The following is a 21,055-nucleotide window of genomic DNA, read 5'->3' as shown; positions in this document are numbered from 1 at the left end:
AGATTTTTTAGAAGCTGTAACATTACTTTTATATCAACCCTCATAAAACATTCTTATGTTTAAGTACTAGCTCATGTTACGTACTAGGAGGTATAAAATAGTATTTGTTGCTTAATCGCAAACTATATTGTAAAGTTCTTAAATGTTGTGCTTTTTATAATAAATTCATAAATGCATTGTATGCTGTCTTTTCTTTGGTTTTACCTTGTCAGTGACATGTGAGGAAAGGATTATTTATTTGTCAATTATCATTAAGAGCTAATTACATTTATATTCATATAATACCATTTCTGTGACATGAAATCAAGGGGGAAAATCAACTCAGTTATAGTTATCGTTTAAAGTTGTCACTTCGCAAGTTCTATGGTCAATACAATGATCTTGTCAGCAAAAATACAATTTATCATTAATTCACATGCTGACTGACGTTCGTCATACTAATTGTTTGGCCATTATTTACACACTGAACTGACGACGGATTTTCCGTTATTTCCTCATGACATTATGACAAGGAGCACAAGTCGGGTGTGACCATGCAGTCGACAGGGGATGCTCACTCCTCCATGTCACCTGATCCCACCTCTGATGTTTTAGAGGTCCGTGTTTGCTCTGCTCCAAAATTTGTATGGTTTAATGGACTTTTGAGCTTGAATACTGTTCGTTATCTCCATATATTTCACCTTAAGTCTAGTGGATACATGTATCTAGTTATACCTTAGGACAAATGGTCGCTTAAATCTAATTATACCATAGGTCTAGGGGACGTCTAAATCTAGTTTCTTCTTCAGACGAGTGGAAAGCTAAATCTAGTTATACCTTGGAACAAGTGGACACTTAAATCTAGTTATTTCTTAGAACTAGTTTAGTGGACGCTTAAATCTAGTTATACCTTAGGACTAGTGGCCGCCTAAATCTAGTTATATCTTGGGACTAATTGACGCCTAAATCTAATTACTCCTTAAGACTAGTGGATACCTATATCTAGGTATACTTTAGGACAAGTGGACACTCAAATCTAGTTATATTTTAGGACTAGTAAACGCCTAAGCCTAGTAATACCTTAGGCTTAGTGGACGCTTATATCTTGTTATTCTTGAGGACTAGTCAACGCCTAAATCTAGTTATACCTTAGGCTTAATAGATGCCTAAATCTTGTTTAAACTACTGAACGCCTAAATTTAGTTATACCTTAGGACTAGTGAATGCCTAAATCTAGGTATTCCTTGTAATTAGGACTAGTATTGCTGTATACCTTGGGACTCGTGGACAATGGATTAAATTTAGTTATATCAGAGCATACTATATGTAGTGGGCATCTTGATATGTTGTACAAAAAGTGAATATATACTAGTAGAGGAGACCTAGAACTATATGTGTCTACTAGATCATAGGACTTGACCAGTGGGTGCATTGATCCCTTCTAAACCCATAAGATTAATGGATCAAGTTATTAAAAGGTGAAGATATTGAACAATGATCGATCTCATATATCTGCAAACAATCTGAAACGTAAACAAGGCAAACAAGAGACACTTGGAAACACCAGAGAAGGGATCAGGTGTCAAATAGGAGTAAGTATTCCCAGTTGGCCGGTCAAGCCTGTCATGAGCCCTCTGTATTGATCGACTGGTCACTATTGGTCAGGAATTCGGAGAAATCAGTAGTTCGAAATTAGTGCAAAAACAATGGATTAAAATTGTTGCAAGTTGGACCTGGGCATTTGTTCCCACCGCTTAATTTATCAAAATTGTGTCAATAAACCGATAGGAAACTCCAACACCACAAAAAGCAGCATTTTTAAAATCCTCTCAATGAACACATTTAACCCCCCCCCCCAAAGAAAAAATAGATAATCAACGACAATCCCAGATGCAGAATGAGTTTATTGTGTCTAGAGCAACTACATCTGATCAACAGAAACTTACAGCTCTCTACAAAAGTTCTCACACAGATCTGAACGAAACTTGCTATAGTTCTGTACAAAAGTTCTGAAACAGATCTGATCCTAAAATATCACATTTATTATGGCAGCATCGGTCATTTTTTGTTTGTCAGGAATCGGAAAGTTTACATGAAATGTACAGACAGAATTTAAGGCAGAATTTAAATGTGATAATTTTGTCTTCCCCTCATTTGTCTGTAACTACTTATATTACAATTTGTTTGCTTGCTCAAGAAATCATGGACAAAATACGTCACCAAAAATGGAATGAATCATGACATTCTATTTGCTTTTAATTGGATTAGTTTTATATTCTAATAAGAGATACAAAAAGAAGGTATATTTTATCAACATTAATTAATAGCAAGTTCTTATTACCTTCTATTTTTAGATTTATCTCATATTTTGACATGGAAATCCAAATTAAACATAAAAAATATAATGGCAATTTCCAACCAAATCCACAATGGATCAGGGGTTCTGTGATTTAGAACATTTGAATTAACTGAGTGAGGGTAAGATTTGTGACAATCTGGAATGTGTTTTTGTTGACATTCTTTGATACAGGTGTCTGTTGTGAGATTAATTAACAATCACAGATAATTCAAGTTCTGCATAATAGGACCACTAAGGAGCTACCTTAAGACTTGTAGGAGTCCAAGCTAAGGGAGAATTAGAAAATGGTCCAGGTCATCTAAATCTGACCTTGACCTCTATTGGAGTGACCAACACATTTTGACACCAATTTAAAATTCACCAACATATCTCCTAATATTGATATTTACATAAAGTACATTCCACTAAATAATTTTACAACATTGAATAATATGTGAATATATTAATATTATTTAAATGTATTTTGGGCACCATTATACTAAAACTTAACAGTAATAGTTCCATTTATACCAATATAACACAGGATATACATTGCAACAAAAAATTATAACAATGAATTTGTTTAGCACTCATACATTACAAGTTTATTAACAGAAATGAAATGAATGTCCATCTATCACTTGTTACAGCATACTTATTTGTTTTAAATACATTGTTGTAAACTTCAAACCTAACATGCTGGCCTTATCTAGATCTGTAGTCAATTCAGAAACGAACAACCTAAACATGAAGTAGAAAAGTATGAGGTCATGACATAAAAATAGCCATGGTAACAGTTACCATGCCAACAGAATACAAGCACAACCATACTCCCTTTCTCTCAATCTTGACTAACACTTCCACTGTGTATGATATTGACTTCTGGACTACACATAAATTATATACACTTGATTTTTACTTTCTGACACGACTTACACACGGTGACGTGATTTGGGTGTCCCATCTGCTCTCAGACAGGGGATGCGATTTACAAAACAGTAACTATGGCCTTCTCACAATTGCACAACTGAATGACTAGCTGGCCTCTGGTTTTATGAGTTTCTATGTAGATTTAGTTATTGTACTACTGGTGGGTCAGAGGTCATGCTATATTTGTCCTTGACCTTTCATATACTGATTTTGGATAAAGCCATATTTGAGAGCCATTTTCTTCACGTGCATAGATCAGATATGGATTTGAGTAGGAATGTAGAAGTTCATGGTTGCCATGGCGATGATGTACACATTTGTTCCCTGCCCTTATCTGGTTCACAAACACTCACACGACTATGTCTATTCCTAAAAAAAAAACACTATGGAAGTTTTTCACATGTTAATACTTAATTAATCTTTCTACAACATAACCCCATTGAACACTTCATTAGTAAAATGTGAAGACCTAGATGTAATCAGTAAGTGATACGTGATGATAACTGGAAGTTCAGAAGACTTCACAAACCACTATGTAACAATGTCAAGACCTCATTCAACCTAAATAAACCTACATGGAAATAACAGATGATTATTATATTTTTAATCCACAATGGAGCTGAGTAGAAATCATACATACAAATTTTAAAACCAAGTTCAGCTCCAACTCCTTTTGAAAGAAAACAAAAGGCCCAAGGGCCTTGAATCGCTCTCCTGATAAACTGTACAACCTATCACTTCTATTTGAAGCCTCTAATATCCTGTATATTTAGATAAACCCTTGAAATTCCAAAGATAGGTCATCATGACCTACATTTTAGATGTAACACTCTGAGAACCCAAGATAATTCTAAGCCAATTAGTACCTGAGAGTTGGTCATGGTGACCTACTTATCACTTGTCATTCTCTGAGGACCCATCAACTAAGTTTGATGATTCTAAGCCAATTAATACCTAAAATATTTTTAAAAATTATAACCATAAAATTTTACAAGTAGTTTTCAGTTGTTGTGCTCCGAGGACCCAAGATGCATCAACTTACAAAGATTGATGATTCTAAGCCAATTAGTACCCGAAATATTTAATTAAAGCCATAAATTTTCAAAAGTAGGTCACTGTGACTTACTTTTCAGTTGACCTACTCCGAAGACCCAAGATGCACCAACTGACGAAGTTTGATAATTCTAAGCCAATTAGTACCTGAAATATTTAATTATAGTCATATAAATTGAAAAGTAGGTCATGGTGACCTGCATCAATATTTAATTAAAGAAATAAATTTTCAAAAATTTAAAAAGTAGGTCACCATGACCTACTTTTGAGTCAACATGATATGAGGTCCTTAGATGCATCAACTGACAAGATTTGATGATCCTAGTCCTTATAGTAAGCAAAATATCAACATTTTAATAAAATGTAATTTTTGGTCAACTTTAAAGTGACCTTGAGACCACGACCTTTGCCCCAGGGTAAATCCCCGTGCAAATTTTAATCTACAACATATCCTCATCCTTTTGTGTAAGTTTGTTGATAATCTGCCTAGTGGTTCTTGAGAAGAAGATTTTTTAGCAACCAGTAGTTTTGTTTCTATTTTCCTAATTATCTCCCCTTGTTTAAGGGTCACAACCCTAGTTTTAGTATAAAAGGGAGCCCTTGGGCCAAGGATACCCTGTGACAAATTTGACAATAATTGGCCAAGGGGTTTTTGAGTTATGGCCCATATTCTAAAAAGTTTACGCACACCGCACAAATGGCCATAGCATTAGCTCTTTGAGCCTTTGGCTCAGAAGAGCTAAAAATGCTGTGCTGAGGAAAAATTCTCAGCATAACTTATTTACCTGTGGAAAGATGAATCTCCATAATCCCCCCCCCCCCCTTTCTACTGGTCAATTGCAGGGAGAATAGAAACTGACCAGCCTCGATTCTCTTTGTTAATACCTGAATGATGAATAGAAAATGACGATTCTCATAATGCTCCAAACGGATCCTGATTGGTTTGTGCAGGTGGGCGGGGCTGTGACATCATGGGTCCCATCCCAGGTTGCATTCCATACATCATAGGTTGCTGCATTCCCATGGGTTGTTGCATCCCCATGCCAGGTTGCATTCCCATCCCTGGTTGCATACCCACTGGTCTAATGCCCATCATTCCTGGTTGCTGGATGTAAGCATCAGGGAAAATCAGGTGAAGTGATTTGTACACAATTTAAAATGAGTCACAGATTGATAAAAAGATCAATGTAAAAAAGATTAAATAATCGCAGTAATTGAGAAATGGAATACACTAAAAGTTAAAATAATATGCAAAAAACTTAAGATTTTTTTATGAAAAGGGCTACAGGTCTTAAAATCATACACAAAAAACTTAAGATTTTTTTACGAAAAGGGCTACAGGTCTTCATCTGAATAAGTTCACACCTGCATCATTGGTTGTACTCCGTATCCCATGACTGGTGCCATCATCTACAAAAATTAAAACCGTAACAACCTTACAGATATTTGTCATTCTGTCAATTTAGGATCTATTACCTTTATCTCTTAGCAAAACAAACCAATTTCTGAGCATTATTTTTAGTTAATCATATCAAAGAATCTTTCTTATAAGCACCACAGGTCCATTCTCTGTGTTAAAATGCTTACTAAAATAATTCTCTAGAAGGAATATACATCAATAACACATCATCTACCAAATAAATGCAATCAGAAATAAAAATCTACAACAACTTAATTAAACAACAAAACAACAGAAGGTTTGAAAGCAAGGCCTGGAGTGGAGAGTGAACTGCAGAAGTTCTGACCTCAACCAAAACAGTGGTGACCAGTGATGGGACAATAAATAGCTTATCTCTTGTGTAAGTCATCTTTTTAATCTGACCGATGACATTCTTGGCTGCAATATGTATCATACAATTTTATAAAGAGTTAACATACAAGGAAAGGTTATGTCCTCCTTGGCCGTCACCCTTCATAGTCAAATCTCATCGGACACTACCAAGGGCATACAGAATGTAATTCTCACTGATGGATTAATTAATTAATTGACTGATTCACTGATTGATGAGCTTTAATAAGTGAAGTCACGGTTTATTATCATGCAAAATTTGAAACTCCATCCAAATGTAAATAATAGTAAATACATGTACATCAAGAAGACCTACAGTGACAGTTTGTATCAAAGTTAAGACAACATTTTACTTAAAGCAGGCAATGTGTGCAGGACAAAATCTCATCAAGAAAATGCACCGGTGAACACAGAACACACTCTGGTTATAATGGTGATGGGAAAACATAACAAGAAATCTCCAATCTTTTCCGGTCCAGAAAGTCATAGGGACAGGAGAGGGAGAGCTGGGCATTGGTCCAGAAAATCATAGGGACAGGAGAGGGAGAGCTGGGCATTGGTCCAGAAAGTCATAGGACAGGAGAGGGAGAGCTGGGCATTGGTCCAGAAAGTCATAGGGACAGGAGAGGGAGAGCTGGGCATTGGTCCAGAAAGTCATAGGGACAGGAGAGGGAGAGCTGGACATTGGTCAAGAAAGTCATAGGGACAGGAGAGGGAGAGCTGGGCATTGGTCAAGAAAGTCATAGGGTCAGGAGAGGGAGAGCTGGACATTGGTCAAGAAAGTCATAGGGTCAGGAGAGGGACAGCTGGGCATTGGTCAAGAAAGTCATAGGGTCAGGAGAGGGACAGCTGGGCATTGGTCAAGAAAGTCATAGGGGTCAGGAGAGGGACAGCTGGGCATTGGTCAGGAAAGTCATAGGGTCAGGAGAGGGAGAGCTGGACATTGGTCAAGAAAGTCATAGGGTCAGGAGAGGGACAGCTGGGCATTGGTCAAGAAAGTCATAGGGTCAGGAGAGGGAGAGCTTGGCCATTAATAAGATTAATCTGATTCTACTTTATAGCATCATTAGAATTCAATCAAGTTAAAGGTCAATCTTCTGGAATTGTCAAAACTTCATCCTCAAAAATATCTTTTATAATTTTAAGAAAAAAAAATATTAATGTCATATACTATCAATATTTGATGAATTCAACTGGGACAATTGGTCAGGGTTTAAATTCATATTTCAAAATAAAAAGAAAATTCTCTATGTAGGTTGGGACAGGTACGTGATAAAAATTTACCATATAATTACCATTTAATTTCATATGCTTATATATGATTTTGAATTTACCAATACCGTATTTGGCTGAATATAATACGCACTTTTTTCCTAGAAAATGTTTTCGTGTGAAAGGGTTGCGTATTTTACACCACAATAGGATTTTGATAGTTTTTTCTTTCAGGTGAAACACGGCTATCATACGGACATATCGTAGTACTACCTAGAGACATGGGCAATTTCTTGTTTATCACTGTATCTAAAACTTCGAAAAATTATTGTTGGAACGTAGGCTTTTTGAAAATGTTATATTTATAATCTGTTGATAATGATAATCTGTTGTTAAATGATGTTAAAAACAAGCTCCAATTAATTTGAGCTGCATATTCATTGTCTCCATGTAGGCCGCCATTGACAATGTTATTTATAGACGTTCACGCATTCCTTTGCCACAAGCTTTAATTACCATTTTACTTTAATTATCTTATACTTATCGGCCTCTTGTTAAATTAATTAAGAGATTAAAAAGGAAATATGAAGTCTGTTAAAACTTAAGTGTTATAATATTCGTGCGCTGTAGAAAATAAGATATCTACGAAGATTACCTTGATGTATAAAGACAAGATTTATACTGTGTCGATCTGTTCAAACTAAAATTCAACAGTATTTATTTGTTGAAATAAAATTATTTCTGCAAGGATAAAGACAATGTGTAATGTCACGATTGCCGTTAGTTACGGTAAAAATAATTTAAAATAAAATGCAATAATATTTCGTGCTTTCTTCAATAAAATCATTACCATACGAAGATTTAAGTGCAAGATTAATATATTTAGACTGATATAAATTTAATGGGACGACATTTGTTCTTTGTTAAAATTAATAAAATTATACTGCGATTTTTAAAGACAACATTGCCGTTAGCTTAAAAATGATTTATAATGCATAATTTAATTATTTCTATGAATAATACCGCCATGCTTAAAATCAGGAGTACCGTAAGCTCAAAAAACAAAGTCCGCGTATGAAAAGTTACTGTGCTTAAATTTTCAATACATTATTTCCACAAAGATTTTAAGTTAAAATTACCGCGATGTAAAAAAGACAACATTACTGCTTGGTCAATTTTTTGACAGTGTATATTACAACCGACTGCGCTTTTCCCCCAAATTTTCAAGCCAAAAAAGGGGGGTGTGTATTTTACACCAATGCGTATTATATTCAGCCATATACGGTAATGTAAATTTTCAGAACAATACAGAAAATTTTGACCAAACTAGGACTGGAGCATGTGTTTACAAGACAAGTGAGTGCAAAATTCTACAAGCTCAGGTGACAGCATGGCAGAACACAGGATTTTAACAAGCACTGGTGACAACAATCGCAGACCACTGAATTCAAACAAGCACCAGTGACAACACTCGCAGGCCACAAAGATTCTCAATATTTACCACAGGCTGTTGAGAGTTAACCATGGTAGACTGGTTAGTCAAATTGGGCTCACTATTTACCATGGGTTGACCGTAGTTTGGCGAGGTCCAGGTGGTGGACGATACATTGGGGGTCACTCCCTGCCAGTTTTGACCACCCGTCTTCTTCTGTTCGCCCTTCGGCTGCCAGTCATGCTGTTGTCTGAAATATTAAACATGTAATTATGTACCCTTTGATGGTATTAGTTTTCCATGATTTACACATAAAATATCAAAAGCCTTTCTAAAAGGCTTCAATTGTGTCCAACATACAAACAGTTTCAAAAGTTAAATATAAATATATAATATTATGATAATAACTTGATGGAAAGAGCTGTATCACGTTGAGTTGACAGATGCCGATCATCAGATCAAACAAGACGTGGAGCGTCGAGTTTGATCTGATAATCCGCGCCTGTCAAATACGTAATAAGGCTCTTTGGATCAAGTTACTTTTATAATGATAAATCTATTATGTACGGTAACCCCTCTGTAATAAGCAAATAACTAAAACAGAAAACATTTGGGATGCAATTATTCAACCTTTATCCATTACACAAAACAATTTTCAAGGAACATTTTGATACACAAGGAAAAAAAAAAAATGGCATGCATACTGTGTACTACATCATCAGTTTCAGAGAGGGGTGATATGGATTCAGAAAACCACAGTGTGATGATCCGGAACGTCAGATCACACCATAATGTGATTGCATAAAATCAACAGTAAAACTGAGTAATACTCTGTAGGTGTATAATAAAATCAAATACTGTTAACAGAATAAGCACATTTATAGCTTTGGGGCCTTATGCTATGATCCAAATTGAACTATGTCCAAATTAACCAGACACTGTTGAAAGAAAACAAAAATGTTGAATTAAATGAAGACATCTCTTTTCAGTCAGTTGAAGAATTTGGAAGGATTTACTTCAATATTATTCTATTTGTCAATTACTAAGTATCGCTTTTTTAGTATTTAGCTTATACAACAGTGTCTGCACCTTACCTATGCATTAGAATCAGGTGTGGTACACAGTATATTACGAAACCCAGTAAACGAGGTTGATTCTTTGATTTTTACAATAAAATTGGTTGTAAAATAGCAAGGGTAAAAAAAGATCTTTAAAATTAAATTTCTTATCTTCTACAATTCCTATCATAGTAGTTTTGTGATTATTTTAACGCTTTATTTGTTGTTTATTTTGACCGTTGGTCAAAAGCTCTACAAAGTTCTATGTAATTTGTTTGAAAATCCTATTTTAAATAAAATTTTCTGATTCTAAATAATCAAAAAATAATTCTATTTATACGTTATATGAATTTCCTTCTTGGCTATAGTATGTTTGACATCAATCAATATGTAAATCATACACTTCTTACACAAAAATTGTCTTGTCATCAGAACTCTCTTTCCTTTTACATGCTACCTAGATCATGACCCTATTTTGACCTTTCATGACTTACTTTTTGACCTGTGACCCTGACCCCTTGATATTGAGGTTGCCAGCCAGCTGTGAGAGACTTGAGTCAAGGTCTTTGTTGATAAGTTTTTCATTTCTTGTGCTGTTCATCCCATCTACAGTTGATGTTGGTTTCAAAACTTCACCAAATGCATCAAATCCTACAGCAGAAAGACAAAACACTACTGTACAAACTAATATCACAACAACTTTTTTATTTCAGTCAAAAAAATTATACAAGTACACATTTTTTTGGCATTAATTAAAAAAATCATATAAATTGTAAAATAAACTTTAACAAAATGTTGCAAATGTACTTTAAAGAAAGTTTTTCATCATAAATATTGAGGAAATTACATAAATATATTTCTGAGCAGGAGTTACTGAAACTTGTTTCTATAGCCTAAGGATCAGCAACTCTTATAAAGATTATTACTTTTAATAATAATTGTGATTATATCTATGAGAGTCTGCATCTATGTAAAAGGGAAAGCACAGTGCTTATTGTCAACTATCAAGAACAGAAATGGTTGGGGGAAATAAATTTTACGTACATTAAATTTTTACATTACATGTATATGTTCAAAAAATAAGTTTGAAAAATAATCAAAATTTAGAAATTTCTATCTACTGAAAACTGGACTATACAACCAACAAGATGAAACATGACTCAAACCTGAAACTCAAATACAAAAGAAAAGAAGACATAACTATAAACAAACAATAAAAGAAAACCCAGATTGGAAGAAACTGAATGTGACAGCCTGATCACCTGATTGGTCGGTGGAAACAAGGGCGGGGCTTAAACGTCCTGGAGCTGTGGAAGGCAACAGAGTCAAGTAAACTCTAGATATTAGTAGGCAAATAAAACCAATTACAAACACTTAAAAAACATTGACTTTACTTTCAATATCACATGTTCTGTGGAAATTGCACTGCAAGAGTCAAGAATTCTTATCCATTTTGTTATGAAATCAATATACTGTATAATACAAGAATCTAATTAATACCTGAATCTTTAAAAGTAGGAGTCAAACTTCTGTGTTGGAGAGCTTGTAAAGCAGAACAATTTACTTTGATTTTAAAATCACTTCAATACTCAAGTCACTCAAGTCGCTTTACTTTTCAATGGATGTTAGTACCACAGTCAATAGTACAGTGAACAATTAAACAAATCAACAACCTGTACATTTCATAAATATTCAACATTATTAGAAAACACAATGAAAATACACATCAATATTAGTTCCAACAGCATAGCAGTGTCTTATCCATGTATTATCTGGAGTACACAATAAATATTTGATTGAATTCCATTGTGAACTAACCTGGGCTAGCAGGCATTGGTGGCCCTGGGTATACTGAAAGTGGAACCAAATGGATACATATTTAAATGTCTCTAACACAAATCTAACAAACACAATAAAGATTTGGGACATGTCACAAAAAAACACACAGTCACACAACTAATAGAATCAATCTCCCCACACAAAACAAGTATGTCTTCTGCAAAATAATATCTAAGTTGAAACCATTACTTTATATATCTTTTTTTTCACTAAAGTGACAAAATTTTTAGTAGTAAACAACCAACTCCTTTTTTTCATTCAATATATTCACTGAACTGTTTGCTATGATGATTAATTCCATGAATTCAATTATGTAGAGTTTACCATATTTATAAAGTGATTTATAAAAAATTTGAAATTATCTTTTAAGATAAAACTTAGAGTGAATGCAATACTAATTATTATTTAACAGCCTGAGGATAAATAAATAAAATCATTTGATGTTGAATGAAATTGAATTAAAATGAATTGAAATGTTGAAGTCAAATATTTCAATATTTTGATTACTTCTGAAAACAAATCATCTAGTGTACACCTAATGACCTGATGACCATCATCTATCATCCCTGAATTACACACACATATATACATATATATATATATATATATATATATATATATATATATATATATATATATATATATATATATATATATATGGTCAAAGCTGTTTGAGTTGATGCTTGGACAAAATATCAAAGTGAAAAACTTGCTCACAAATACCAAATGAAAGTGCAGCAGTGAAAATTATTTAAACTTCTCAAGGTCTTAGAATGTCCTTTCATTCCTATACATATCAAGAAAATAAAACAAAATGTTTCAGAGATACTGCTTCAATCCTAATAGACAGATTTTTCTGCTGAGAAATCAAATGACCCTATTTATCTCAGGGTCATAAACAAAGAAATAAAAAGTACCACTAGAAATTTAACACTCAGTGAAACAAAAAGACATCCAGCTGTGCTCATAATGCCAAAAAAAAAAAATAAGAAATTAAAGGTTATATCAAACTCTACAGAAAAAATAAGAAAACAACCATAAAATGTTTCTCTAAACTAAACCACAATACTAAAACTAAGATAGGGGGACTTAAAACAAAGTGAAATCAGAGATAATTCTGACAGAGCTACCATGTGCCTACGTTACAAACAGAACTGTCCTAAACACCCACTGACATATTTAATCTCCTCCATACCACATGGTCATAAGTTCTATCCAGAAATGAAAACTGAAAACAACAGTCTTAACACAGTGACTGTAGACTGAGCGGTATGGAGGAGAAATCAAGTAAACCTGAGGTGGTCCCCATCATGGTGGCTCCTGCACCACCTACAGAACTGATGTTTCCAATGGTAGGACTGGGACAACCAGCTCCGAAGATGTTTGTTCCTTTCCCAAAAGAAGCAAGGCCTGCTACATCAGAACTCCCAAAGGATGACAACAGAGACGTGTTGTCTTCTTTAGAACATTCCACACTAAAGATACCACCAGATGCCAGTCCGCTATTGGTGGTTACCGTGGACAACTTGGAGGTGGGCATAAGGGGATCTAGAGATTCTAGAGTGTCCTCTTGAGACAGCAGGTCTGGCAGTGTGAACAAACAAAACAATGCAGAGTTATCTACCTTGCACAAAGAAAATGTCAGTTATTTCCCTCATATATCTTAAGCTACAGTGAATTACTCTAGCCAAATAGTCTAAAATTAAAATACAAGACTTTAGAAAGCACTAAGCTTCTATAATCAGTAAGCCATTTGTATGGTGAGGGCATGACTATCAAGAAACACACTTCCTTCAGTTGTTGATTGTATTCTATTATGAAGTACATGATTTTGTGGGAGTTCAAAAAATATTCCTTATGTAACAGTGTGAGCTTTGAAGGCAAAATCTTGTGTAACATAATTCTGCTACAGTGCAGTCTGGTTATATAGCTACAGTACACTTTGTATATAACAGTACCTGGTTTTTGTGGAGTCTGGGGAACTAAGAGACCTGTGGCATCTGTTAGTTGGCCTAGAGACAGACAGTAAATATAAACATGCAGTTAGAGACAATCAGTAATATATGACACACACCTCTCCAGGCCATTGTTATACATTTTCCTTTTTTCCTTAATTATTGTATCAATTCCAAAGATTGTTTATTAATTCAATTTCTTTTTTTTTATTTTAATTCTTTTCCGTAAAAGTTGCTCAGTAAGATAGTTTACCACTTTTTATTTATCAATACATGTATTTAGTATTTACCACAATGGCTTGGGGATTTGGTATACATGCAATCAATAGATAAGCTTTGTTAGTATATTTTAAATGTGCAACCAAACAATCAAGGAGAGAAAACTGAAAATAAAGTACACAATATGAAATCATTGAAGAACATTCTACTATACAGAAAAGGATAAAAAAAAAACGTGAAGCAATGGAACACATGTATGTAATACCTTCTGTAAACTACAACAATAATCAGGCTGATTATACAGCATCTAGTAATCCAACTTTCCTTGTAATATAATCCTGTAATACAACTTTCTCCTTAATACAATCTTGTAATACAACTATCCTGTTATACAACAAATACAGAGGTTGCTAAGAAGGGAATATTATTAGATTTTTGTAACAGAACTCGAGATTGTATGTAAACAGATTTGTTGAACAAACCCAATCCTAATGCAAACTAGGAACCATTCTTCCCATTTGAATGGTGTGGGTTGTTTTTCCCCAACAGACATTTGCAGTGATAAAGTTGATATCAAAACACCAGAACAAAATGTTATATGTTTTTATATTTGTTGATTTCCTAACTTTCCCCCAAATGTCACAGATTTTCCCAATGAATGCCCTGGCCCCTGTTACAGAGAGTGTTGTGTGATCCCCTCTGCTGTTATCTTGTACAATGTTCCATATCTTGTGAGTAAATACTACCTTATGTGGCAGATTCATTCAGGGTTATTTTTTCAAACAATTTTAAATGACAAAATCATGCAAGAGACAAGCCACTGAGGGAAGCTGGATCACTTGATTCTGTATCTAACATTAAAATTGTGAACATTTTTTATTCAACTGGCTCTAAGACACTAATTAGCCTAAACTTTTAGCAAGACGTGTATGTCAAATAACAACAGATGGATATTACCATACAATGTAGTGTTAAGAAATTATACTCATAAAAAGTGGTAAATACTTTTTAAAAAAAATCCCATTCCAATCTATTTAGCAGTATGTGGTGTTATACACAGAAACAAAACAAGAAAACTGTCGTTAACACAGTGTTAAATACCACCAAGACTGAGCATGCTCAAAGGACTATCATACCCGTTGACATGGTGGCAGATTGGTTGGGAAACACTTTCTCAAAATCAGCATCTGACGTGAACAAACCACTCGTAGCTAGCAAGGAACAAAGTCATCAGAATTAACCAATCAAAACCAGGTATTCACAACTCTTATTGAGGGCTTATTTTAAACGACTTAATAAGAAATTCATCTTTAATTATATAAAGGATGGGAAATATTAATGTACATGCACTGTGTGTGAAACAGTACAACATGCTCTTGGGATAAAAGGTTTATAATGTCTGGATTCTGTACTCTTTAATGCAATGAAAAGGAAAAACTTTATATCAATTTGTTAGACAGCATAAGATGACAGCAGTGACCCTGTCTATGGGTAACCCTTACACTTCCAGATGTGACCTTTCCATGACCTTACCAGGAATGCTGGGATTCTGTGTATTATTCCACTGAGCAAAGGAGTTGGGTTGACTCATGGCTTGTGTCGCGGCCTGCATCGCCATGACGTTCTGTACGTTCTGAACAAAAGGGTTCCCCGTGAGACTAAGTAGGTCGTCGCTCGCTGAGGGGGGCTGAGCTGACTTCATGGGGGACCCCAGTAGATCACTCGTTCCGTTCTGAGTCTGTGTGGCAAAGGGATTATTGGAGGTAGTCTGGGGGGACTGGCCTAGTTCCTTTAGTCTCTGCTCCTATGTGAAATAAAAACATCATTGTAAAACAATAAAACAGATGACAAAAACTCTAATGTACCCTTTCTATGCCGTTATACCTGACCAACAATGATCCAGAGACTTGCCTGTTTCAACAGTTTTTGAAGTAGAAGAAAGTCAATAAGATCTAGCATTTGATAAAGGTGTCTGCTTAAACTTCTTTCATCATATGCAGAATTTTATTAAATACAAGTATTAGCTTTAGTTCTCCTCTAAATATCCAACAAAACCAATAAACACATAACAATTAATAATTAATCTATTCCAAACAGTATTTGTCAATAATACTTTGAACATTCTTTTTTCTTCAGCAATACAAAATGATGAAAGGAAACAATAACTAAAATCTCATCATGAATTGTCTTATCAATAACCTTGACCTTTAAGTAAGTGACCTTTCAATAAGCATTTTATGTTGTGCTTGTTATAAAACTCAGTGAATTTTTATGCTTTGGGTGGTGACTGATATCAAACACCATGTTTGGGTTCATGAACTATGCAGAAAAATTTCTACGCTGCATGCACAAGACAATAAGTAAATACTTATAAAGTTAACTTTTTAAATTTATAACTCTGACTATGCTCTGGATTTTAGCCATTTCCTTTTCAGGCCTTTGAATTAATGAGAACAATGTTCATAACTAAATGATTTATCATGTTTACTAGTACACCGCTTGATTGTACAGATAAAAAGTTAGGGTTATTCAACCCTGATTCAAACACAACTTAAAACATTCTACCGGTAATTCGATTACCAATGGAAACATGGCTAGATGGTTGCAAATTTTAATGTACTACTTTAAATTTTTCTGCATTTTCAAAAATGATGTAAATTCAACACATAGTGAGATTCATTTTTGGTTGTTTTTTTTTTTCATATTTAAAAAAGGTTAAAAAGGATTCCCTTAAAAAGTTTGCATGTTTACAACATAAATATTGTTTTAAATCTGAATATGATATGTACAGCATGCATAGTTCACAACAGCAAGATAAATACACCTGTACAGTAGATCCTTACCTGTCCATCTTACTAACTTGACTACAGCACTACACACTTGTCTACACAATCTATCATGTCACACAAAATTCTACAGTAACTGCAGAGTTCCAGTAGAACTGAGAAATTACTGTAGAACAGTGAAGCATAAAACCTCTATAATCTTCTGATATTCTTTAATAATTCTGATCCATTTTTATCATTTTTCCAGTCCAAAATAAAAAAAAAATCTTTTAATTTTATTTCACTTTATCTTAACCAGAAAACTCTATAAACTGCTTCAAATAATCTGAACAGCTGATGAGAAGATCCCTGACTTGATATTCTGATCAGCTGTTGAGAAGACCCCTTTAATGTCCCATGTCTTAAACAGGAAGTATTACCTTATTTGGAGAGTCAGCAGTGCTCTTGCCAAGCTGTTCCTTCTGAAGGAGTGGATAAGAAAGAGAAAAGTCAGACATCAGCATAACAACATGCACACTACAGCAATCAGTCAGGGAAGCCACTGACCAATCAAATGCAACAAGGATCATCAGTAACCAATGAAATATAGTTATAAGCTTGCTACTAACCAATCAAACCAAAAGATGCAATTCAAATTCATTAAAATAAACTTTTTTCATAATTTATGTATATTACACTGTTAAAGGCCACTTGGTTTGAATGGAAAGCGTTTCACTAGCTTTTCTGACAAGATTCCTTTTATTGGAAAAAAACTCAAAGCACGATTACAGAAATATCTTACAAACATTCCTCCATTTTAAATAAATCTCAGTTTACTTTTGTGTTCTAGTGTTCAATGTTTACTGAGCCTGCTTTGGTTTTGTTTTCCAAGATAACATGATCTAGCTGGTAACATTTATATTTCATTTATCTTAATATCTATGCTTTCTGAGTTTGTTTTATAAATCAACCTTACATGCAACAAAAATTTTATAAAAAATTATCAAAAACAGAGTAATAATTAATGACCAACAAAATAGATTAAAATCTACACATATAAACAACATAAAGTTAAAGAGTTAGTTGTGCCACATTCTTTTCAATTAAATTTTAACGAGGTGAATTTCCAACCAGTAGAAATTTATAGTAACTTTTGATTAGTTTTGTAAGGAATAAATAAAAATGACAGAATTTGTTCAACAATAAAAATAAAATAAAAAAAATTGACAAAATGCACTGATAAATTTTGGCAACTAGCAAAACAACAAGCAATAGCTGAAGTTTTATGGGAGGAGTTGTCTACCTTGAGCTGTTGGAGACGGGCATTTTCCTCGTCCAGAATTCGCTGGCGTTCCTCCTCAGAGACATTTATTGTTGGCGTGTTGTTAGAAATAGTGCTGATGGCTGCTGCGAAACCCACGGGCCTAAGGACACAAAATAAATAAATAATCATTTTACATTCATTATCACTGAACTATGGAAATATTCATATCACAAGTCAATATTGTGTACAACCAGCTTTAGTTGGTGTGAGAGCCCTAATCAAGGTTAACTTGTGCTGGAAAAAAAATTATGATAACTAAGTCTTGGTAAAGAAAGAAAGAATTTCACTTTCCCTTCATTTGTGAATGAACACAATCCAACTCCAAATCACTCTGTGAGTTAATACTGCAAAATGGTCCACATGATGACACTTCAATAGTTACATGTATTTCATTTACAGGCGAAAATGACATTTACTCCTTCTTATTGCGAGATATCTAGAAATGAAAATAGCACAACTCCCCAGTGCTAGTTATTAACATCATTAAATAGTTATGAGAGGGTTACGCTCTGATGTAGAGAGAGAAGAGAATCTCATCTGTTAATGAACACCACAACAGTTCAGTTTATCCTGCAGAAAAAAACAAGTTTGGTTGTTTAAATAATTTTCCTTCCTCTATTATTAATTTTTTTTTTTTACCGGGGGGGGGGGGGGGGGGGGGGTCATTATTATTATCATGTTTTGTTTTTATACCTGTTTTTTAATTCTAAATACAGAATTCTACAACAATTACTCAGAACAGATGTGGTGTCATTATTAGTGTCCAGGGCAGGTTTTCCTGACCCTCATCATATGATTTTTTTTTCTTTATAAACTTGAGAACCCAAATCACTTGGTCCCAACAGCAATGGCTGGCAAAATACAATGTATGAACTACTTAAAGTGACACTGTGACGGACAAACGGGAAAATTGACAAAAGTAGAATTTTTGCATGACACATGCAAATTTTGTTCAGTTCTTGAAGATATTAGATTTCAGAAAATTACAGGTTTCAGAAACTAAAAAATCTAATTTAATTGAGAAAAATAAAAGTAAAAAAAATCTTTGTATATAACCCATCACAAAAATATTGCTTCACTTCTTCCTCTTTATTGTACGCATGCGCTGAAAAGTTGAAGAATTTACCATGGTTTCAATTCCATAGATATAAATGTCGGATGACTGAGAATTTTGATACAATCTTTAAAAAAGATGATTATAATTTATTCCTTACTTCTGCTTGCCCCAATTCAGTATTGTTTACAAGTTTCACGCTAAAAATAAAGGACGCGTGACCTTGACATTGTTGACATTGACGATAAAAACAAAGCGATAGATACAACATTTGTTTTTCCGGCACTTATATAATGCAGTTTTTTTCTTGCTTTACAGTGCAGTTGAGTTGTCAAAACTTCGACATATTCATATTTCACAGATATCTTTTGTTTTGTGATACAATTTTCTTAAAAGAAACACATGGTTTTGACTCATTATGCAACTTTAAGGATATTTTCATAATAATCAGACAATTTGTTTTTCTTTGGTTTGAATTCTTCTTTAATACAATTCAAAGCATTGCCCCCCTTTTGTAACCCTGTATTCTGACAATGATCCTGATATGATCTAACAATTTTTTTTTTTGAATTACTATGTCTCAATCATTTCTTCTTTGAAAGATACAAGGCCTTTCATTTCAATATAGGAATTTGGGGGGTGCTTATAGAAAAAGGTAAAAATTTGATGATGATGATGGATGAAAAAAGACATAGAACACTAAGTTAATCAGGTTACTGTCAAATTGACAAAGAAGGATAACTCTACACACAGTGTAAGACACAGCAAAGATTGCCTCCCCTTATGAAATGACTTAAGTTATCAATGACAAGTCATACTTACGCTGGTAAAGATATGCTGTAACAGATAACATTACAAACTAAAGGAACGGGCGTGAAAGATAATGTGTTTAATTGTGGGACTGCTTGGCCAAGCTCAGTTGGGTAATTATAACTGAATACCATGAAAATTCTTTGTCTTTTTAAACCACATGGTACAAGTCTAGACTGGGACATTATAATATTTGCATTTCCACAAAGGATTATATTTTATAAAGAGCATTTTATTTTCCATCTCCCTAGAATTTTGTTTAAAGCAAGATTAATATCTTTTTTATTTGTGAATTTTTGCCTGTTTGGGAAGCCATATGCAGTTTTACGGGAATTGATGGTACAGTTTTTCTGCGGGCAAAAAATTCAGTAAGAACAATGTTCAGACAGTCATAATTTCTTCTATGTTCAGGTGTTGTTTTAAGAGCTTACAGTGTAAGCATTGCAGTACCACTCAATATCAGATCTTCACTGCAGACATCAAGTCAATGTCTCATTTCAAGGTGTATTTTGAAATATTTCACAGTTCAATTACAAAACAGAATTTAAAAATATCCCTATAAACAAGATGTGTATGTTAAGCACAATGAATGCTTTTGGCAGAAATAATTCCTATTCTTAGAGGTTCATATCCAATCGTTTTTCAGTTTTTACCAAGTACCTTAAAAATTTATTGTCATACACCTAAAAAAAGTTTCTATGTCACTTAGATAAGGTATGAAATAGAGAAACATAATTATAAAACATCGACAAGTAGCCTGTGACTATCCCAATATCAATTTGGAATAAACACAACAAGATTCATGTCAACAATAAAATGGTAATAAAACACAGAACTTTATAAGAAGAATGAGATGACCTATTTGAGATTACCCCGATACTTACTTGGAGCCACTGACTGGAGTTGTCACCCCTTTCTTCCCTTCCAATGACTGGTAATGCTGTTCTAAGGCATCAAGGAGACTAGAGGGAGCCTAAATCATTAACATAATTAATTAAGCTGTAGTCATAGAAAATTTCAAACAAACATAAAGGGCTTAGATCAAAATGATATACAATTACCCAGTTTACCACTTGTGTATGTATTACACTATTTTCACTGTGTAGCGATCACAGAAATATTACATTGTATGCATAATAGCAGTATTTCTTTTTATTTGCTTCATATATTTGTTATTTAGAAAGTATAAGATATAAAGCATGCATGCCATGATCAAAACGCCATGTTCATTTTAATGTAAGCTTGAATAACAGAAACACAGACATTAAGAACACTCAGTCAATTTCTATGATTCTATC

At 33.9% G+C, this 21,055-nt stretch overlaps 1 protein-coding gene across 11 annotated transcripts in view; it reads right to left on the bottom strand.

The window, feature by feature from the left end:
• Positions 1-1,865: 1,865 nt before the first annotated feature.
• The window catches only part of LOC133185181 (phosphatidylinositol-binding clathrin assembly protein LAP-like), a 36,426-nt gene continuing 17,236 nt past the window's right edge, over positions 1,866-21,055 (bottom strand). For 2 of the 11 annotated variants that reach the window (XM_061320258.1, XM_061320262.1), the window contains 14 exons: positions 20,642-20,730; positions 17,873-17,993; positions 15,338-15,608; positions 14,941-15,015; positions 13,589-13,642; positions 12,924-13,214; positions 11,610-11,642; positions 11,292-11,333; positions 11,054-11,098; positions 10,286-10,442; positions 8,803-8,983; positions 5,666-5,710; positions 5,186-5,405; positions 1,866-3,616 (listed from right to left, as the gene is read on the bottom strand). In XM_061320258.1, the coding sequence (XP_061176242.1) occupies positions 5,214-5,405; positions 5,666-5,710; positions 8,803-8,983; positions 10,286-10,442; positions 11,054-11,098; positions 11,292-11,333; positions 11,610-11,642; positions 12,924-13,214; positions 13,589-13,642; positions 14,941-15,015; positions 15,338-15,608; positions 17,873-17,993; positions 20,642-20,730 (1,596 nt within the window). In that variant the 3' untranslated portion in view covers positions 1,866-3,616; positions 5,186-5,213. Of the gene's footprint in view, positions 3,617-5,185; positions 5,406-5,665; positions 5,711-8,802; positions 8,984-10,285; positions 10,443-11,053; positions 11,099-11,291; positions 11,334-11,609; positions 11,643-12,923; positions 13,215-13,588; positions 13,643-14,940; positions 15,016-15,337; positions 15,609-17,009; positions 17,052-17,872; positions 17,994-20,641; positions 20,731-21,055 lie in introns of all 11 variants that reach the window. The other 9 variants (XM_061320256.1, XM_061320257.1, XM_061320261.1 and 6 more) reach the window with 9 other exon arrangements.

This window comes from Saccostrea echinata, unplaced genomic scaffold (assembly GCF_033153115.1).
Source record: "Saccostrea echinata isolate AGI-Se365-2 ecotype Australia unplaced genomic scaffold, CSIRO_AGI_Sech_v1 ptg000012l, whole genome shotgun sequence".
Lineage (NCBI taxonomy): Eukaryota > Metazoa > Mollusca > Bivalvia > Ostreida > Ostreidae > Saccostrea > Saccostrea echinata.
This window is presented reverse-complemented; position numbering and strand designations above follow the sequence as displayed.